The sequence below is a fragment of the Schistocerca gregaria genome, chromosome 2, assembly GCF_023897955.1.
Source record: "Schistocerca gregaria isolate iqSchGreg1 chromosome 2, iqSchGreg1.2, whole genome shotgun sequence".
Lineage (NCBI taxonomy): Eukaryota > Metazoa > Arthropoda > Insecta > Orthoptera > Acrididae > Schistocerca > Schistocerca gregaria.
Window position 1 is genome coordinate 459,044,615 of NC_064921.1, and position 18,854 is coordinate 459,063,468.

General features: G+C 37.3%; 1 protein-coding gene across 2 annotated transcripts in view; it reads left to right on the plus strand.

The window, feature by feature from the left end:
- The window catches only part of LOC126325742 (putative ATP-dependent RNA helicase TDRD12), a 445,014-nt gene that overhangs the window by 256,892 nt on the left and 169,268 nt on the right, over positions 1-18,854 (plus strand). For both annotated transcript variants that reach the window (XM_049995275.1, XM_049995276.1), the window contains exons 12-13: positions 12,991-13,137; positions 13,278-13,480. In XM_049995275.1, coding sequence (XP_049851232.1) covers positions 12,991-13,137; positions 13,278-13,480 — 350 coding nt within the window. The remainder of the gene's footprint in view (positions 1-12,990; positions 13,138-13,277; positions 13,481-18,854) is intronic.

Consider the following 18,854-nt stretch of genomic DNA (forward strand, 5'->3'; position numbering starts at 1 on the left):
AGCTTGTCTTTGCAGTTTATGTATAAGAGATACATAGGGATTTTAGTGTATTCTAAGGTACTGGTCGTTGAAACATGGTATGTACACTTTTGTAAGACAATTGGTGTATCTTAAAGTGTCTGCTAGTTTCAAGTATTTAGATATCTCTGTATTTCTCTCCCATGGGCTAAACAAACCTGTGACCTTCTTTTTTATGTATTCAGTATTCCCTGGCAGCCCTGTTTGGTTTGTGCCCCACATACTTTGGCAATTTTTGAGAACTGGTTACAAATGTTCTTTGTAAGCTGTCTGTTTTGTACAATGATTTCATTTTCCCTGTATCCTACCAGTGAACTAAAGTCTACCACCTGACACGCTATAACAGAGCCTTTGTGATCATTCCACTTCACATCCCTGTAAATAAATACACCTAAATATCTGTATATGTTGTAACTGATTAATATTGTAGACTTAATATACTAAATTTTTTCATTTAATGAAATTCATGGTTGTATATTTCTGAGCATTTAAGGCAAGTTACTAACCTTTGTATCAATTTGAAATCATACCAAAATTTTATTGAATATTTTGGCAACCTTTTCCCAAACCGTACTTCACTATAGGTAACAGCATCATTTGCAAAAAGTCTAAGGTTACTGTTAACGGTGTTTGCAAGTTCATTAATATATGACATGATCAACAAGGGTCCCGTGATACTTACCTACAGCCTGCATGTGTCGATGACTCTTCAGCCAAGATAACATACTCCCTCCTCCATACCAAAAAGTTCTCACTCCACTTACAAACTTTGCTTGATATCACATACTATCTTCCTTTTGATAATAAATGTAGGTGTGGTACTGAGTCAAACACTTTTTGAAGTCAAGAAATATTGAATTTACCTGACAGCTTTGTTGCATGGCTTTCAGAATGTCATGTTAGAAAACATGAATTGCTTTTTTGCATGACCAATGTTTCTCGAATTGATACTGTTTGGTATGGAGGAGTTCATTCTCTTTGAGATGCCCCATTATGTTTGAGCTCAGAATAAGTTCTATGATTGTACAAGAGATTGATGTCAAAGATATTGTAATAGATAACTTATGCTACCCTTCTTGTAGATTGATATGCTTGTGTGTTCTCTGAATGTTTGGATAAAGTTTTTCATTTGAGGGATCAGTGGTTTCTTATAGTTAAGGGGCTAACTTGGACACAAATTCTGTGAACAATCTAATATGGAATCCACTGGGCTCTGGAGGTTTGTTCAATTTTAACAATTTCAGCTGTTTCATATGCACTGACACTGTAATATCCATATCACTCATCTTTGCAGTGGTGCAAGGATTGTGCTGAGGCAATCCTCCTGAATTTTCCTTTGTAAAGGGACATTTGAAAGTTGAGTTAAACGTTTTTGCTTTTGATTTATTACTCTCTGTTTTAATTCCTGTGTTATCTGTTCATCTGTGAGTATCAAGGAGCTAACTTTCAACTTTTACATTTTACCAGAATTTCTGTGGGTTTCAAGGTCACTGGATAACATTCTTCTACAGCAGTCATTGAAGGCTTCACAAATTGTCCTGTAGACAGCAAAACAAGTGTCATTTAGCATATCTCTATGCTTTGTTTTATGCACATTGTGCAGTAGTTGCGGTTTCCTTAGAAATTTCCTTATAGAGACTGTATATATGTTGGGTTCCTTCCATAATGAATTTATCCACTGCTTGGTCCAACTCTTCTTCTAAATCTGAATCCCATTTCCCCACTATTTGAAAAACTGGAATTATCCAGATCAAGAATTGGATGATTAAAGTGTCCTCTAATGCTGTCTGTATGATTGGAGAACCGAAGTACTAGAGCACTGAAGATATCTCTTAAAATTTTCAGTTACATCTGGAGATACGCCTGTGGTCAGTAGAAATATCCAACTACAAGCTTATGCCCATACTTGATATTGAGGTTTGCCCAAACATTCTCACATGGAACTTCAGCTCCTATCTCTGCGGATTCTACTGCTGGTTGCATCCCATTCCCCCAGTGGTTGGCAGAGCAGCCATATCATATACTGAATAAGGACCCCAGATGTACAGTGTTAAGTACACAATGTGATCCTTCCTGACCCCTGGATATTTCATTAAGGGGTGCCATTACTCACTGTCCATTCAAAATTATGATAATTAACAAACCCTTACTCTTTTGGACTTGCTTCCCTCCGACATACATTCCAAAAAGTGTACCGTATCACAGTCATGGTGTTTTAGTTTCATTGTGAGATAGCACCTCAGATTTGTTGTTTGAGAGGATGGTGTAGCTCTCTTTTGTCTCTATTTTAGCTGTGCAGGATCTTCAAATCTATTAGTAATATGTCATAGTTAAGTCAACAAAATGTGATAGGTCTTGTATTTCTTGCAGAAGAGGGAGTGTCCAAGAGAGAGGATAGTACTTGAAGTAGATTTGGTATCTCTAGTATGTGTGTCTCAGTAGCCTACCCCAAATATACATTTTGAGCAATTTCCAATTTCTTGACAAAAATCAGAGTGACTTCTGGCTGGTCATGAACAGCAATTAACTCATCCCATGGCAGAGAGCAACATTGAGTGTTCTATGTTGAGGTTGAATGCAATGTTTTCTGAATTGCAAACAAATAACTTTAAGCTAAACTTGTCAGATCTCTTTCAATTTCTGAATCTGTGATGCTACATGGACTACATGTTCATTAGTAACTGTAGTGATTAACACTCAAGAAAATGATTTTCCCTTATAGTAAGCAAAAAAGCGAGATAAAATTTACTGGAGCTACATGGAAATTTGAATCTTCAACTTTTATTTAGTCAGTGTTGTAGTCACTAACAATCTTGCTGTCAAAACATCATCTACATATATTGTTTATTTTTCTAATGAGTAGTAGCAACCTGCTATTTTTCATAAATTCAGTCAAAACAGCAAAATACAAAATTGGTATGATTCATGCTTGAACAGAAAAGCAGTATTTAGTCATGGCTTTGGGTCTACAGTATTTCGCCGAAACCGTAGGATCAAGTCTGTTGCACTCATATAGTGGATCACTTAAAACTGATTTAAGTGTGATCTTTGGTAACTGGTCTGTCTCTCTTAATTCTGATGATCTGGTTTAGTGTTCTTGCATCATGTCCACACTGCTTTCTTTATCATTTAGTGTACGGGCTGCACAGTCTTTTGGTTATGCCCCTGCCAAGTTTATTTTAAATTTCTCTTGTCACAGTGTCTTTCAGTGCAATTGCTATAGATTAAGATTTTTTGAAAAAACTTAATATTAAAAGCATTAATTTTGATTCTGGAAGTGTGATCCAAGTGAGAATCTATATTGGAACATTTTAATAACTCCCCTAGGTCGTTTTTTTAAAACTAGCCTGCACACATTTCTGCTCTACAAGCTCTTCAGATCATAAATTACAATCACCTTACATTGTCACTTCTCTATCATTTTGAGCTAAATTCATTCCAGCTATTGTTTGAGGTGAAGCAATTCATTCCTCTATTTCCACCATACGGCTTTAAATCTGACTCTTATTTGTCTTTACACATATAAAAGAATAACTTGCTGTCTTTTAAGTCCACAACTCCCTCTTTCATTAAACATTCCCATGAAAAGGATTAACTACTGTGATACAGTTAGGAAAGTGTGCACAAATTCACTATCATCTGGAGTGGAGAGCAGCTATCAAGGCGTGTGTGGCGTGCATTGTGCAAAGGGAGAGAGGGAAGATTTGATGTAATGCTGCCAATATTCTTCACTCAGTTCATGCACTGTAAATGCTAACAGCGCACTAGCATACACAATACGTATTGCTCCACAGTGAACTGCATTCTTAGTAACGTGAAGAGCGACACACACACGCGCACACACAATTTTGTCAGTAATAATTATGTGTCTTCTTCCTTTAAATACTGTCAATGTTCATTGGTTTGTCTTTAAAACAATAACGATATGTTTTTTTAAGTAAATGAATTTTTGTGTTGTGTACATTACATATCCGCAGTGATCAAGTATATTTAAAGCATTTTCCAGCTTTAAAAATGTGTGACCTTAATGATATGAGAAACAGGTTGTTCAAAAGGCTACTGAAAGTTAATTATCTTACCTTCTACAGCTTACTACTGTATTACGATAAATGTATTTAATCGAATGAAATATGTATTATGAAGAAAACTGCATTATTATGAGGCAGAGATGAATACTTGTGGTGTCAGTAATTTTTAATGCAACTGCTGACACAATCATACATATACAAATTCATAAGTAGCAGTAATGAATGCTTACGTACTTCACAGTAAGAAATGCATGCCATCGCTTTCACTGTCTGGCACAGATGATGTGCTTTCAGCAAGCTCTATAACATGGGTTCCATGGTTGTGTCGCTGCCAACTTCTCTGTCGTAGTCTTCATCGTGCAGTTCTTCTGCATGTCTTACACAAGTTGCACATGCAGATCTTGAGATGCTTTCTATTGCCTTGTGTGTAAGCCTCTCAACATTTACAATTTTAAATGTATTTTTTTTCCCCCGAGCCCATACCAGCTTGACCGGGCTGTAATTGCAGAGGTATGGGGCTAACCCAACAGCACGGTTTCCATGCTGCTTTACATCATTGCCTACCACATAAACTCTGTATGCAAGCTTGTAGACATTGATAAGAACCAGCAGTTGTGCTCTGGTATATGACAAACACTAAAGCCGTTGGTATACAGGCAGTGCGTTCGAATGTTGAGCATTGAGTATGCCAAGTTTCTGGCATCACAGTATGGAAAAACCACATTGGGAAGTCTGTCCGGAAGTACAGAGCAACATGTAACATGGCAGATATTTGGAACGTGTGTTTAAACATTTACCAATGAGGTGGACAAATGCCACCTACGTTATATGCACGCCATCTCTTCTCAGTACAGACTATGTAATGGGACACCCTCCTCCAACATTACCTTTCTTTAATAGAAATAGCCGATACCAGGAATATTTTTTAACTTGTATATGAGAACATTATCTCAGCTGTTTAACTAAATGAATTTCATTTGATTTTTGTGTACAATGTATTATATTTTGGGCTAAAATGTATAAAAGAAGTTAATTTGTTACAGTTGATATGTATTAGCTTTGTATGTACAGTTAAAATTACTCTTCTTTTAAAAACATTTGAAATTATGAAATATCTGGCAAGCTTACAATTCCTATTATTAAACTGCACACTCTGATGATTTTTATTAAATTTATTTGAGGACTCATTTATAAAATAATGGGACAAAATAAAGAGAGTCATAGAAACAGAGAGAATGCAACTGCATTACTTAATATTTATCATATCATCTGGAACCCATAAAGTTAAAAAATTTCAGTCTCACGAATCTACCCCTAGATGTGATGAACTACAGCCAACAATGAGAAAGTGAAGATAAATAAAAAAGTTACACGCCTCGAAGCTTTAGAAAAGAATTAATATTTATGAAGTGACTAAAAATAGACTGGTGATGTGTGGGAGGGTAAGATTACAACTTGCAAGATGCCATGTTGGCTTTGAGATGGCGTTGTTCATTTTCTGAGATCTGAACCACATGTATTTTGGCATCATCAATACAGTTCATTTTCTCCTGTTAAAATTTTCGGCTTCTTTCATGTGCAAAACTAATTTTTCTGCTATCGGATATTCACCTTTAGTATACTTGCTGGATACTGTGAACCCAAAATGTTTTTTTTTTTTTGCAAAATCGTCCTGGTCACTTTTTTTTTTTTTTTTTTTTTTTTTTTTTTTTTTTTTTTTTCCCCAGTTGTGTTGCTTACCTGGTGACTTGGAAACAGGTGAGCTGCAGGCTTGCGTGGACGTTGTAGCTTCATTGTATATCCTCTGAATGGTCATCAAACTAGTACTATAGGCTTCAGCTGTCTGCTTCTGGCATTTGGCAATGGCCATCTGATGCACAACTGGTCATGAGTTGCCTGGTACACTTCTGTGTGCTTCTGTGCATCTGACCTTGACCCACCTTCATAGCTGCTGTCCACTCTAAAAATGAAAGGAAAGAAGAACAGGAGTTGAGATCCATTTAATGATGAGGTCATTTGAGATGAGACCCAGACTTCAGTCATACAAATGTGATGAAGGAAATCAGTCAGTCTTTTTCAAGAGTACCACTCTGGGATTCACTTTGAGAAAATCACAGACTTAAGTCCTGCTCCTCTTGCATGTGACTCCAATGTTTTAACCACTGTCCATTCTTCCTCACTACTGCCTGATGGAAATGATTAAAGAACCTCTCCGTGACAGCTTTCCATTTACCTCCAATAATCCTTCCTGTTCTAAGGTCCGTAATTGGCGACACTGGACAAACCCATCTGGAATTCTGCTTTACCAAATATTCTTAAGATATAACACTTATCTCACTCCGTAAGTCTGTTATAATCTTAACTTCTTTGTTCATGAGTTTTTACATCAGAACTTGTTTCTTCATGTCCATTTGCCTTAATATAATAGATGCACGTATCCTCTCAGTCATGTGAATTAAGAGTCTTGTAATTCTACCTGAACAGCCCTACCTCACCTTATCTAATATATTTCATTGCTTCAAAAATTGTATCAATAACTTTGGTTATACCTCTTGGGATCTCTAAATTCTATCTCATTTATCTTCTCTTCCCTGAGAAGCCAGTACTTTTATTTCAATGTCCTCTCAGATTTCTCCCAGATAAGTAATTGCTCCAAACGGAGCATACCACTTTAAGCAACATCTCCATCCAATTAGCTCAATGCAAACTTCTCTACATAGTTTGTCATCCCATGATCTTGACAAAGTATTTTGAAAATTAAAAAAAGAAAGTTGGCTGAATCTCCTATTTTGACTGGTGATGTGGGAAGTGATTGTTGAGTTGTCTGTTGCCCTGAAAATGAAATTCTTTTTACCAAATGATTAATCAAGAATCTCATATAAAGATGTGAAACAAATACTAACAAAGAGAAAGAGGGGCTGGCCAGTACTTTCCTCAGCTCAGTACAACCAATACATACACAAAACAGAATCCTCTCAGCCATTCACACATCTTTTCATCCTACAGAGTTGTGTTTATCTTTATACTGTATACCTCTTTACTTCTGTATGCATTCTCTTGTTTGAAGCTGGCACAGTACTTACAGTAGAATATCTTTGGCTTCCCTCTGACACCCATGCCTCCATCTTTGCTGCCCTCCCTGTTTACCTTTCCCCTGTTGCTTCAAAACCTGGGTTGTGAGTAACTGGATCCACTTTCCCTTCTTCCCCTTTTTTCCCCCCGTCTCTCCTCCCTGAAGAAGGAACAAAGTTCCGAAAGCTAGGATACGTAAATTTTCTTTTGCGTTTTGTGTATGTATCGGCTGTACTGAGCTGAGGTAAGTACTGGCCTGTCCCTCTATCTCTTTGTTAGTATTTGTTTCACATCTTTATATGAGATTTTCCATTAATCATTTAGATCACCTATATGGCCCACATCCTTCAATATTTTGCCCCTTTTGTTAGCTATCACTTACATCTGTCATCTAAACACTTTCTCTTCTTCGTCACCAACTGCACTAGTTTCATTTCCCTCCCTCCAATCATCTACTTCTGTTTATAGTCCACTTCCCTTTATTTATTTATTGATTTATTTATTTAACATTCCATAGTTGTAACATTCGTTATTCACTGTTTTCCAGCCAACAATCACTGCCAACAATCTTTATCTAACAAATTTCCACACCTACCAGTATCATTCATTTCCATCGATTTTTTGTTGCTGGCGATCTTTTTGTGCCATTGGCTATCTTTCTCTGCCACAGGCAAAAATTTTTTTGGTACATTTTTGCGCCACCCGCCATCTTCTCTGCGCCACCCGCCATCTTCTCTGCGCCACCCGCCATCTTCTCCGCGCCACCCGCGACCTTTTTCTCGCCACTCGCGATCTTTTTTTGGGTAACGTGCATTTGTTTCCCCTGATCTGGATATACTTGCTTGGTCTGGTCAACCTTTATCCGTACTTTTCCCTTTTTTTCCGTATAGTGTTTTTCTTATTTAGTGGTCTTCCATTCGTACTGAACATTACTAACACATTTTCTTTCTCGTCCTTCCCTCCTTGTTTTATTCCTTCTTATTATTACCATTTTAACTTTATTTATTTAATTTCCCTACCCACCAGTTACCCACTATGTACCCTAATGCTATACAACATTATTTACATTTATTTCGGAAACATGCATTCACTGTAGCCAAACTGCAATCCCACATACTATTCCTTCGGTTCTGCTTAACCTTTAGAATTACCTCTAAAGACCTTACCTTAAAAGTTCCCATCTCTGGGTTCAATCCCTCCTTTCACCAGTCTCTCCTGGACTTCCAGAATCTTCAGTCCTTAGCCCTTACTCAACTTTTCCTGAATCTCTACACTACTTTGTGTAACCACCACTTCCAACAGGTCCTATCTCTCTTCAAAGTCCTCCACCCCTCAAACCCCTGCTTGGAGAACACACTCAGGAACACCATCCTAGAAGCCAGCTGTAAATCTGAGTTCCATGCCACACACCACCTGAAAAAAACTATCCACAGTGCTAGTGCAACACCTAAGAAGTAGGGTCCCTCTCCCTATCCCTCACAGACACCAACCACAACAGCACCTTCAACAAACCCTTCTCATAGCCACCAAACCTAGCCTAGCCACCCTACTCAATCTCCCAATCCCAGCACATACCCCACACAGACCAAATCACAACTGTAACCACAATCAGATGCCACATATCACCAGTCCCAAGTCAGTTCTAAACCTCTCATCCATATCCCTCTCTCCTCCAGAGACATCTGTTCTATCAAAAGGCTTAACCTTTAGTCCCACACCTAAATTCAACCACATTGCCCTGATTAAAGATCTCCTCTCATTCACCCGGAACCTCTACTGAAAATATCACTTCACCACCCAAACACAGCCCCCAAATACTAGACCCAGTGTTGAACCCTATCTAGAACAGTTACGACCGCCTTCTCAAAGGTGTCCTCCTCCCCTCCCCCAAAACCATCCCTTGCTGACATTTCAGGAATTCCTCACATCCAGTGTTGCCTCCCAGTCCTCCTTGAAGAATATCCCGACAACCCCCAACATCACCCCAGCTGAATCCCGTGCCATTAAGGAGCTGCCCCTAGTCCACACAGAACCATCCCCCTTGTCACCCAATATTATGATGGCCTAGAATACATCAACAAATTGCTCCACCAGGGATATGACTGTCTCAAGTCAAGCCCTGAAATGAGATCGTCCCTTGACAATATTCTCCCCACACCACCCAGAGTTGCCTTTCATCCCCCCCTCCCCCCCCCCCCCCCTCCAACCTTTGTAACATCCTTGTCAAACCCTACAATATTACCAGACCACCTTCTCTACCCAGCGTACCCCACTGCAAAACCTGCCCCCATGCATCCCCTCACAACCACCTACTCCAGCCCTGCTACTGGTAAAACATACACAATTCAAGGCAGGGCCACATGTGAAACAACACATGTCATTTATCACCTGACATGCCTGCACTGCACAGCCTTTTACATTGGTATGACGACAACTAAACTGGCTGAGCGCATGAATGGGCACAGACAAACTGTCCGCCTAGGATATGTCCAATACCCAGTAGCACAACATGCCCTCCAGCATAATTATAGGGACCTAGGAGCCTGATACACCGTATGTGCCATTTGGCTTCTCCCACCCAACACCAGTCTCTCGGAACTGCGGAGATGGGAACTTGCACTCCAACACATCCTTTCATCCCACCGTCCCCCCAGACTGAACCTACATTAACCAACCTCACTCTCATTTACTCTTCGGTCTTCTCCTCTTTCCCTTTCTTGTTTAGCCATTCACGCATCTTTTCATCCTACATAGTTCTGTTTATCTTTATACTATATACCTCTTTATTTCTGTATGCATCCTCTTTGGTTCGAAGCTGGCCCAGTACTTGCAGTAGATATCTTTGGCTTCCCTTTTTTGTATTTCCTTATCCAGTATTGACTTTCCACCATTATCAAATGACAATGCTTTGTCTATCTCACATTTCCATTCAGTCCATCCTCATACTCCCCCCCCCCCCTCCCCCCTTTATACTATTGAATACTAGTAGCTGAGTGGTATGTTTTTTGTACTTATGCATCCTAACCTATTCAGTATACTCATGTTATTGTAAATCTTTGATTGATTAGTAGCTTCATATTTAAACTTACATTTTCTGATCACAAACCGTTATACTCCTTATGCAAACACTGAAATGTTTATTTTTTCGCTATCAATTCATACCGGAATTCATTTATCCTCTCTTTTCATGTTGACTCTGTGGTTACAGCTCAATGAGTTGGAAAGGTGTTTGAAACAAACATAGTTGATTAATAGCCAAAATACATAAAGTAAAAAATGTTTTAATAAAATATTTTAGTAGTCAAGATTGCATATGAATGACATTAAGTGACAAGTTGCAGCTGATTATGCCTCCATCTTCAGATCTGGAATAATAGCAGAAAATTGCAGTGAGATAAAGTACCAGAAGGGATTACACAAACTGTAATAATAAAAGCAAAAATTCAATTACATATGAGTTATAAAAACATATGTTGTGTATGCTCGTAAAACGAGGCTAAGAGGCAACATCTGCATCACAATGGACACTTATGCAAGGGATGGACCTCAATAAAATAATGATGTGTACCATTGAGATAAAATATTAACTGTTCAAAACCTAAGAAATAAACACACACATCATCAGCACAAAATAAAATCCAAAAATGCAATAAACAAAGCCAAATTATGCAAATTACAAACCCACCTAACAGGCTGCAGTGATATGCATATAAATAAATCGAAATTTTGCAGAGCACAAACTCACCATATTGATATACAATATTTTGCATGGAATATTGTTACACCAGTAACTCATCAACCAATCCACATTATATACAGCAGTGCTAAGTGGATCTAGTAGTACATGGCCCATTTAGAATTGTAAGCAGACTAATCGACTATGTGTGCTCGTGCTGGCCCAGAAGGAAATTGCAAGTTGCCAATAGATGGCGCACAACTACACTTAATTACAATAAGAACATGTAATTTACAAAATAAAATACAGCAAATAGACAGAGGATAAAGGAATTAATTAAATGATATCTAGCTAACATTATAGCACCAAAAAAATTAAGAAAAATGTGTTCAAAAATATATGCATATTAGGTGAAAATGTATTTAAGGTGAGCACAGATACCAGGCTGTGACATGCTTACCTGTGGAGGGTTGGCACTGCACTCATTTTGCAGTGTAGTCTACATTGTCTTCTATTTAATTGTTTGTAGTATACCCGTTTGCTTCCTACTCTTGATTTCATACTGATGGGTGAAAGATTTTTTTTGCTTGTTCTCGTTATCTGTGTATATTTTTGTATACATTTTTCTTAACTTTTATATTATGTTGTGACTGTTGCTTAAATTCCACGTAAGTCCTATGTTCTTATGTTTAGCAGTGTTCTTTCAATACTACTAACAACAAGACTGTCTGTACATCAGAACATAATTTTATGCCCTTGTTATTACTATGAAAACACTTTTTCTCAAATGTCATGGGCAAAAATAGAAAAATTAAAAATCCTCAACAAACCCATACACATGTCATCATTGAACTTGTCATGGTGCAGAATGACATGATGGTACACACTGAGATTTATCTGGTTTCTCCACCAATGAATTAGACCTCATTCAAAAATTGTTACTTTGACAGCTGTTTCTTTACAATACATGTATTTATTAATGCACTTTTTGTTACAGATATTTCTGTTTTCTTTAGTACTTCTCAAAAGATATTAACTATATTGTGAGTAATTGTATGGAGTTTAAGAGTGAATTAAGGTTCTTTCTGTCTGGCAATTCCTTCTACAATATTGAAAAATATCTTCACAGAAACTGTTAAAGTCAATGAATAAAATTATGACTAATATTTGCACTATAATGCTTAATAATTCATTGAAATAAAATATTCATCGTTGGCATCTTGCAGAGTCCCACAAACTTGGAATGTGACTCATATAATGTATTAGGAATAATTAAGTAAATATACCCTTCTCCCAGATATGAAATGTTTTAGTGAAAACATGACAATGGACTTACACTGTAAATTCCATCAAGTGAAAGATGTATATTGATGCAAAAAAGTTACAGCTTTGTTAACATTTATGGTGTTGTGTCAAGCATATGACTTCAAAAGTGCATGGCCAAGAACCATGTATTGTTTTATGTAAATTCCAGCCACCGAACTGCGTTACAACAATGTGTGATGTAAATAAAATAGAAAGAAACTTCCACATGGGAAAAATATATTAAAAACAAAGATTCCAAGACTTACCAAGCGGGAAAGCGCCGGCAGACAGGCACATGAACAAAACACACAAACACACACACACAGAATTACGAGCTTTCGCAACTGGCAGTTGCTTCGTCAGGAAAGAGGGAAGGAGAGGGAAAAATGAAAGGATGTGGGTTTTAAGGGAGAGGGTAAGGAGTCATTCCAATCCCGGGAGCGGAAAGACTTCCCTTAGGGGAAAAAAAGGACAGGTGTACACTCGCACACACACACACACACACACACACACACACACACACACACACACACATATCCATCCGCATGCCAGTTGCGAAAGCTCGTAATTCTGTGTGTGTGTTTGTGTGTTTTGTTCATGTGCCTGTCTGCCGGCGCTTTCCCGCTTGGTAAGTCTTGGAATCTTTGTTTTTAATATACAACAATGTGTGAACAACACATGTTTTGACTGTCTAATAGGTTATACCATACATTTAAAATGGTTACACAGCCATACTGTGTTTCAACAGCTAGTGTAGCGGAGCATTGCCATCCAAAAAACTTTACAACTTGTTTCACATTAGTGATTCAGGAATAAAAGGTCACCTACTTTTTATTTATTTATTTATCTCCCATCTCCTTGTTGTAATATTTGTTTTCTAATTGGTTTCAGATCTTCTGAACAGTAACTTTGGTTTGTATAAAATGGTAGTTGTTTCTGAATCTGTAGAGGATGTTGCTGAACTAGGCCTTGCAATGAAATCAGCCTATGAACATGTTCTGATTGCTCATGAAAATATGCTACATTTTGACATTGAAGGTGAGTTTATGAGTGTCTCAGGCATTTAGAAAAAATGAATTTTTCTATGTCATGATGGGTATGCATGGTTTTATTTTATTCTTTTGAATGTTATTTGATTACTCTCTAATTGTAGTGATCACCTGACTGTTTCTTCACAGATGTGTACAGGAAGTGGAATCTCATGAAAATATCAGGTTCATATCCCATTCTTGTTTGCTCAGATGCAATATTATATGACTTAAAGATAACAGATTCTCTATGGCTGATACATTATGGTCTTCCCAGTGAATCAAAATCAGCATTTGGATTTCGTTTTTCATGCCTCATGAGTAATTACAGGGATATGTTCTCAGAAAATGACGTGAGTTTGGCATTATAATATTTGTGTACATTAGAGATTTAGCATTAGTTATTATAATGCATGTCTATTTTGATAGTCATTACATATGTTTCTTTGTATTTTACTAAGAATATTCCTTGTTTCAAACTAACAGTGGGTGGTGGTATTTTTGAACCAAATCCTATTTCTTATGATAAATAATATAAACTATTTGGGTGGTACAGTGGTTGATTTAGACATTGTAAAAGGATGACATCGGTACTGACATTGATACAAAAGGTTAAGTAATGTACTTGTAACTTCTGGCTAATATTACTTGGAAGTGAAAAGTCTTGAGCATAATTATGTGTACAAGCTGTTGCTGCTAAAGTAATTTTGGAAGTGAAACAGAAATATCTTTCAACGTATCTGATTTTACATGATATGTAAAATATATTCCTGGTCTTCCAAATAATCATACTTGAATATGAACAAATGTCCCAGACACAGACAATGGATATATTTTTACATTTTAAAAGTCACATACTTTCTTTTTTTTCTTAGTACTGATAGTCTTCTCTCACTGTGTAGTGTTCACCTAAGTCTTCACAAAAACTACTGCCTCAGCATTCTGCTTCTCAATATATATCAGGGAAGAATTAGAAAGGAAACAACAGCCTATCGAAAGAGAATCAAATTGTCTGCCTCTATATTAAGAATCAAGTTGTCTGCCTCTATATTACATCTTTTCCATGGTCTGTTGATCTCTACTCAATGCTTAAGGTCTAGGCATGATTTTGAATTTTACTTTATCTGTTCAAGAAGTAAGTAACTTCTTGATTAGAGACGTGGATAAATTAGAGAGACCATCATAATGTCCCACCTTCAGAACAGCTGGAGACAAATACAGACTGTATGGACACAGAAAGATTAATGAATGTCTTTGAACTGATGTTGCTATTTGCAATAGAAACTTGGAGAATCAATGTATGACTTCCATGAGATGGATTATAGACAAATGCAGACATGCAGTCCTGTCTTTGATGCACAATGCAGTGTTTCTGGGAATCTCTCATACCCATGCACCATAGCGGATTACTCTTGGCACAATTCTGTTAATATCTGTTATCTTTTATTGCATCTTGAATGTATTGCATGCTTTAGGTTTGTGTTAATGTATTTGTTTATCAAATAATAATTCTCAAGATTGATTTTCACTCCATTTTTCTGAGTGTTTAATTTTTATCTGTGTAGTAATTTTTTTAAAAATTTTATTTATTTATTTTTTTAAATCACAGATTGGAAACTTCCTTTACTGTTGATTATGTTGTTACAATATGTAATTACAGCCTGTACTTTGAATGAATTCTGGCATGATCCTAGGTGATACTTATTTTCTTTCACCACTTCTTGTCTATTTTATCCAACACTGCCTTAATGCAGCAGAGTTCAGACTGGTGAAAAATATATATAAAAAAACTTATTGTTTACAGCAATCACGCTATACTCAAAACTAACACGGACCAAATTAATGCTGTGTGTGAGTATGTGAACTGAAGGGAGGAACAAAAGGAACAAGAAAAGTGCCCTTGAAATGTTGTTTAATTTGAATAAACAGTACAATGGAGGTGGACAACAATTTACTATTAATTTTTTCTGCCTGGCACTTAACATCTCTACTCTGATACTACTGTTCCTACTTTGGGGGAAATTTTGTTTGGATTGATTACTTCTGATACTGCCTGGAGATGAAAGCCAGTAATTCTGGATCTGTCAGGAGATTTAATTTCCTAAATTATCGTAAATAATTACACACTTTGAAAAGTACTTCCAAACATGGATATAATTTCATGTGCAAATTCTCTGGTGTTTGCAAACCTGGCAGGTTTTGCAAAATCAAGGCATATCCACGTCACCTAATTTTGTAATTTTGCTTTTCAATCTGAATCACACTGCATCTCAGTTACCTCCATTTGCTTTTGATTAGCCACCGATCAAATATCTAAAAAGGAGGAGAGGAAGGAGGAGGAGGAGGAGGAGGAGGAGGAGGAGGTGGAGGAAAAATCTTTTATTCCAAAATTTTGAAATCTTCATAAATTGCTTCATATTAAATTTTTCTGTAGGTTTCTGATATACAATTTAGCTTGATCTGGCCTTGTTCACATTGGATGTCAGAAACTACTTTAAATTGTCATTCTTTAACTGCTTTTCACGTTTTCCTCTGCAGCTGAATGCTCAGCATGCTCTGACTGCTGTGTTGAAGGACTCAGTTTCAGTTCCTGATATTGCCAGGAATTTTTCCTTGATGGGGTCCTTTCACCCATGTGAAACCAATTGATGAGCTACTTCAATGAGAAGTAGCAGCCTCCAAGGTTTGGAAATCCACCAACAGCTGTGAGAGTTGTGTGCTGACCTCATGCCCTGCTGTACCACAGTTGCATGAGACTGAATGGCAGAAGATGACATAGCAGCCAATCAGCATTGCATGGTCCTCTGGACCTGAGAACAGAGTTACTTACTTACTTAACTGCTTTCCCAAAAACTAGTTTACCCTAGAACATTTTAACTTTGTATCACATGTTTATAATGACTCAATTATTTGTATGCAGTTTAAATTTAAATTGTGCAAGTGTTGTCTTACATTAACAATGATAAAATATTGTAAACACCCTCCAGGGACTCGTAGTTCTTTTGTGAGAATGTGACTGATTATTGCAGGATCTGAAGCCCTTGCAATTCTGCTTCCTGTGCTGGGCTGCAATCCTATTCTCTGACTCCATCTTGTCTCTGACTTGGTCTGTAGGATGACTTTCATGTTGTTGTTATTGTCATAGTCATCATCGTCGTCATCACCCCCCCCCCCCCCTTATTCCCCAAGAACAAAAGAAGAAGAAGAAGAAGAAAAAGAAAAAAGTTAGAGTAGTGCGAGAATGTCACCCATTGTGGTACACATTCCACCACTTTGCAATTGTACCTTAAGCACCTTTTGTGTGAGTTATTGAATTAGATCTGCGAAACTTCTCATTGTAGCCAGTCCATTGAGTTCTTTGTAGGGGGTCCTCAGGTACCTGCACAGTCATAGCCCCCTAATAACTTGGCGAACTCACTTTTGTTACCAGAGCTGCATTCTCCCCAAGCATGGCCAGGAACATGTACCCATCGAGTTTCAAGGCAGCCATTGTTGTGAGAGGGTGGTGCCTATGGGGACAGCCTCTAGTCAGAGTGGAAGACACAATGACAGATTTGGTTCACTGTGGAAAAATATGACCCACAGGCTTTCTATCCCTGGCCACATCTTGACAGAAAGTAGATTTGATGGAAATAGTGAGAAATATTCCCCTCACTATTTACTTTTTGCAACCACCTATATCGTCGTGTAGGTTAAGAACCCAGGTATCACACCCTGAAGCCATTCACCCTGGTGGGCCCTCATTAACGAGTAAAACCCACAAAAAATTAAGCCTGTTCCTCTAGAACATTAAATTAACACCAACATTTCAACTGATGCTGTAGCGTAATGGATAGCGTAAAGGGATGGAAAATTGAATGTGGCAAGTTCGAATTCCGTCATATTCTGTAATTATCTTTTTTTTTTTCCTTCTTCAATTATTTACTTCAGTTGTAACGTAATGTAATTTTCTAAGCCTTTGGCAAGTCATTTTAACCTTCATGTTAACTTGTTTTATTTGCTCTCATTTCTTCACTGAGCTAAAAATCATTTCGGATTTGCTGTTACCAATCACAAATCAGTTCTCCCCCCCCCCCCCCCCTCTCCTTTTTTTAAATGTCTGACAACGCAGATTCATCCAACAGCAAATGTCATGATGAGAGAATGGAACACGGATGCCTTACGCTATGCATTGTCTGTTTGCAAAGGGAGATCTCGCCTTTCTGAACAACCCCACACCTCCACCCACCCACCCCACCCTCCATCAACATACATTCCATTAAAATACAAATCAAAAGCAGTTGCCTTTGCTGAATATCATCCTAATTACTCATTGAAAAAAAATTCAACAAATTGGTTTCTCTCATTTATGCAAAAAAGGATACTTGAGGAAATGGAAACAAGATGTCAAACAACAAGGAACTAAATTCAGTATTCTGTGTCTAATTGATACCGAAACATTTGAAACATATAAGGATACTCGGATATGCCAGGAGCAAGTGACAACGCATACACTGCAACAATGGGCAGTTGTTATCGTCGTTCTGTATCTATCAGAAATCTTTTCATTCTTTGCAAGTGGGAAGTGGACAAAAAAAATTAAAATAAAACATGGAATATGTCAGAGAAAATTGACTAAATTCGTTAGTGCAAATGACGTTGCAACACTTATAGAAACTGTAGCAGCAGCAGAACAATTCAGGAAACGTGTAGTGCTGATTAATGGGTGATTACAATCCAAGCCTTGTTATTAATACTGATCAAATGGGTTGCAATTACGAATCAATGTATCATAGTTCACTGAAGTCTCAGGGATTAAAAGCAGTTTTGGTGCAAAACAGAAATTTGGCAAAAGCTATACATTCGTATACAGCACTGTATGCTTTGACAGTCACCAATGAATTGCTACCAGACATGTTCTTATGCGTGCAGGAGGTCGGAGATAGATTCAAACCTAGAATTGCTAAAGAAACTGAACGTTTGGAGTCAGAATACAGAAATATGGCCATGACCTACTCAAAATCAAGAAAATTAACAAAAGAACTGTACAGACAATATTTGCAGTCTGTAATGAAACCTTACATTAAAGAAAATGATTTTTTGTTACTTGTTGATTCATGGAGTGGTCAGATGAAAAACATGTTATATGACGAAATATTTGTGAACAGTGCTGGAAAAGCTACATACACTGTGAAAATTATTCCTCCAAAGTTTACGCCACTGTGTCAGTCATATGATGTATGTTTTTATTGGCAAGGGAAAAATATTATTAAAAAACTCCAGAGAGCACCTGAATTTCTTCAAGATACATGCAAAATGGCTAAAAATGGAAATGTAATCAAAATATGTTCAGCCGTTCATCACATTCTGTGTGCACCAGCCTTCCGAAATATGGTAAGGTATGTGTGGTATGGATTGAAGTTAGGGAATGGAAAAACGGTATTTCTTAATGTGGATGAAGTGTGCTTCTCTTTGAATTTGGTGAAGAAACTATATGAATGTAAAAAGATTGCTTTTATATTTTGTCCATTGTGTAAGAACAATTCGTGTTTCAAATGTTTGTATGTCAATTACCACCCAAAAGACTGTACATTTCACATGAAAAATAAATTTTTGTGACTGTTGCACAATCAGTATTAATACTAATAACTATTTCATTTCTTTAGTTGTTTGATTGGTATTTTTAAATGATTAAGTATTACAACATATAAATAAAAGAGAATTAAAACCATGTGGACAAATATTCCA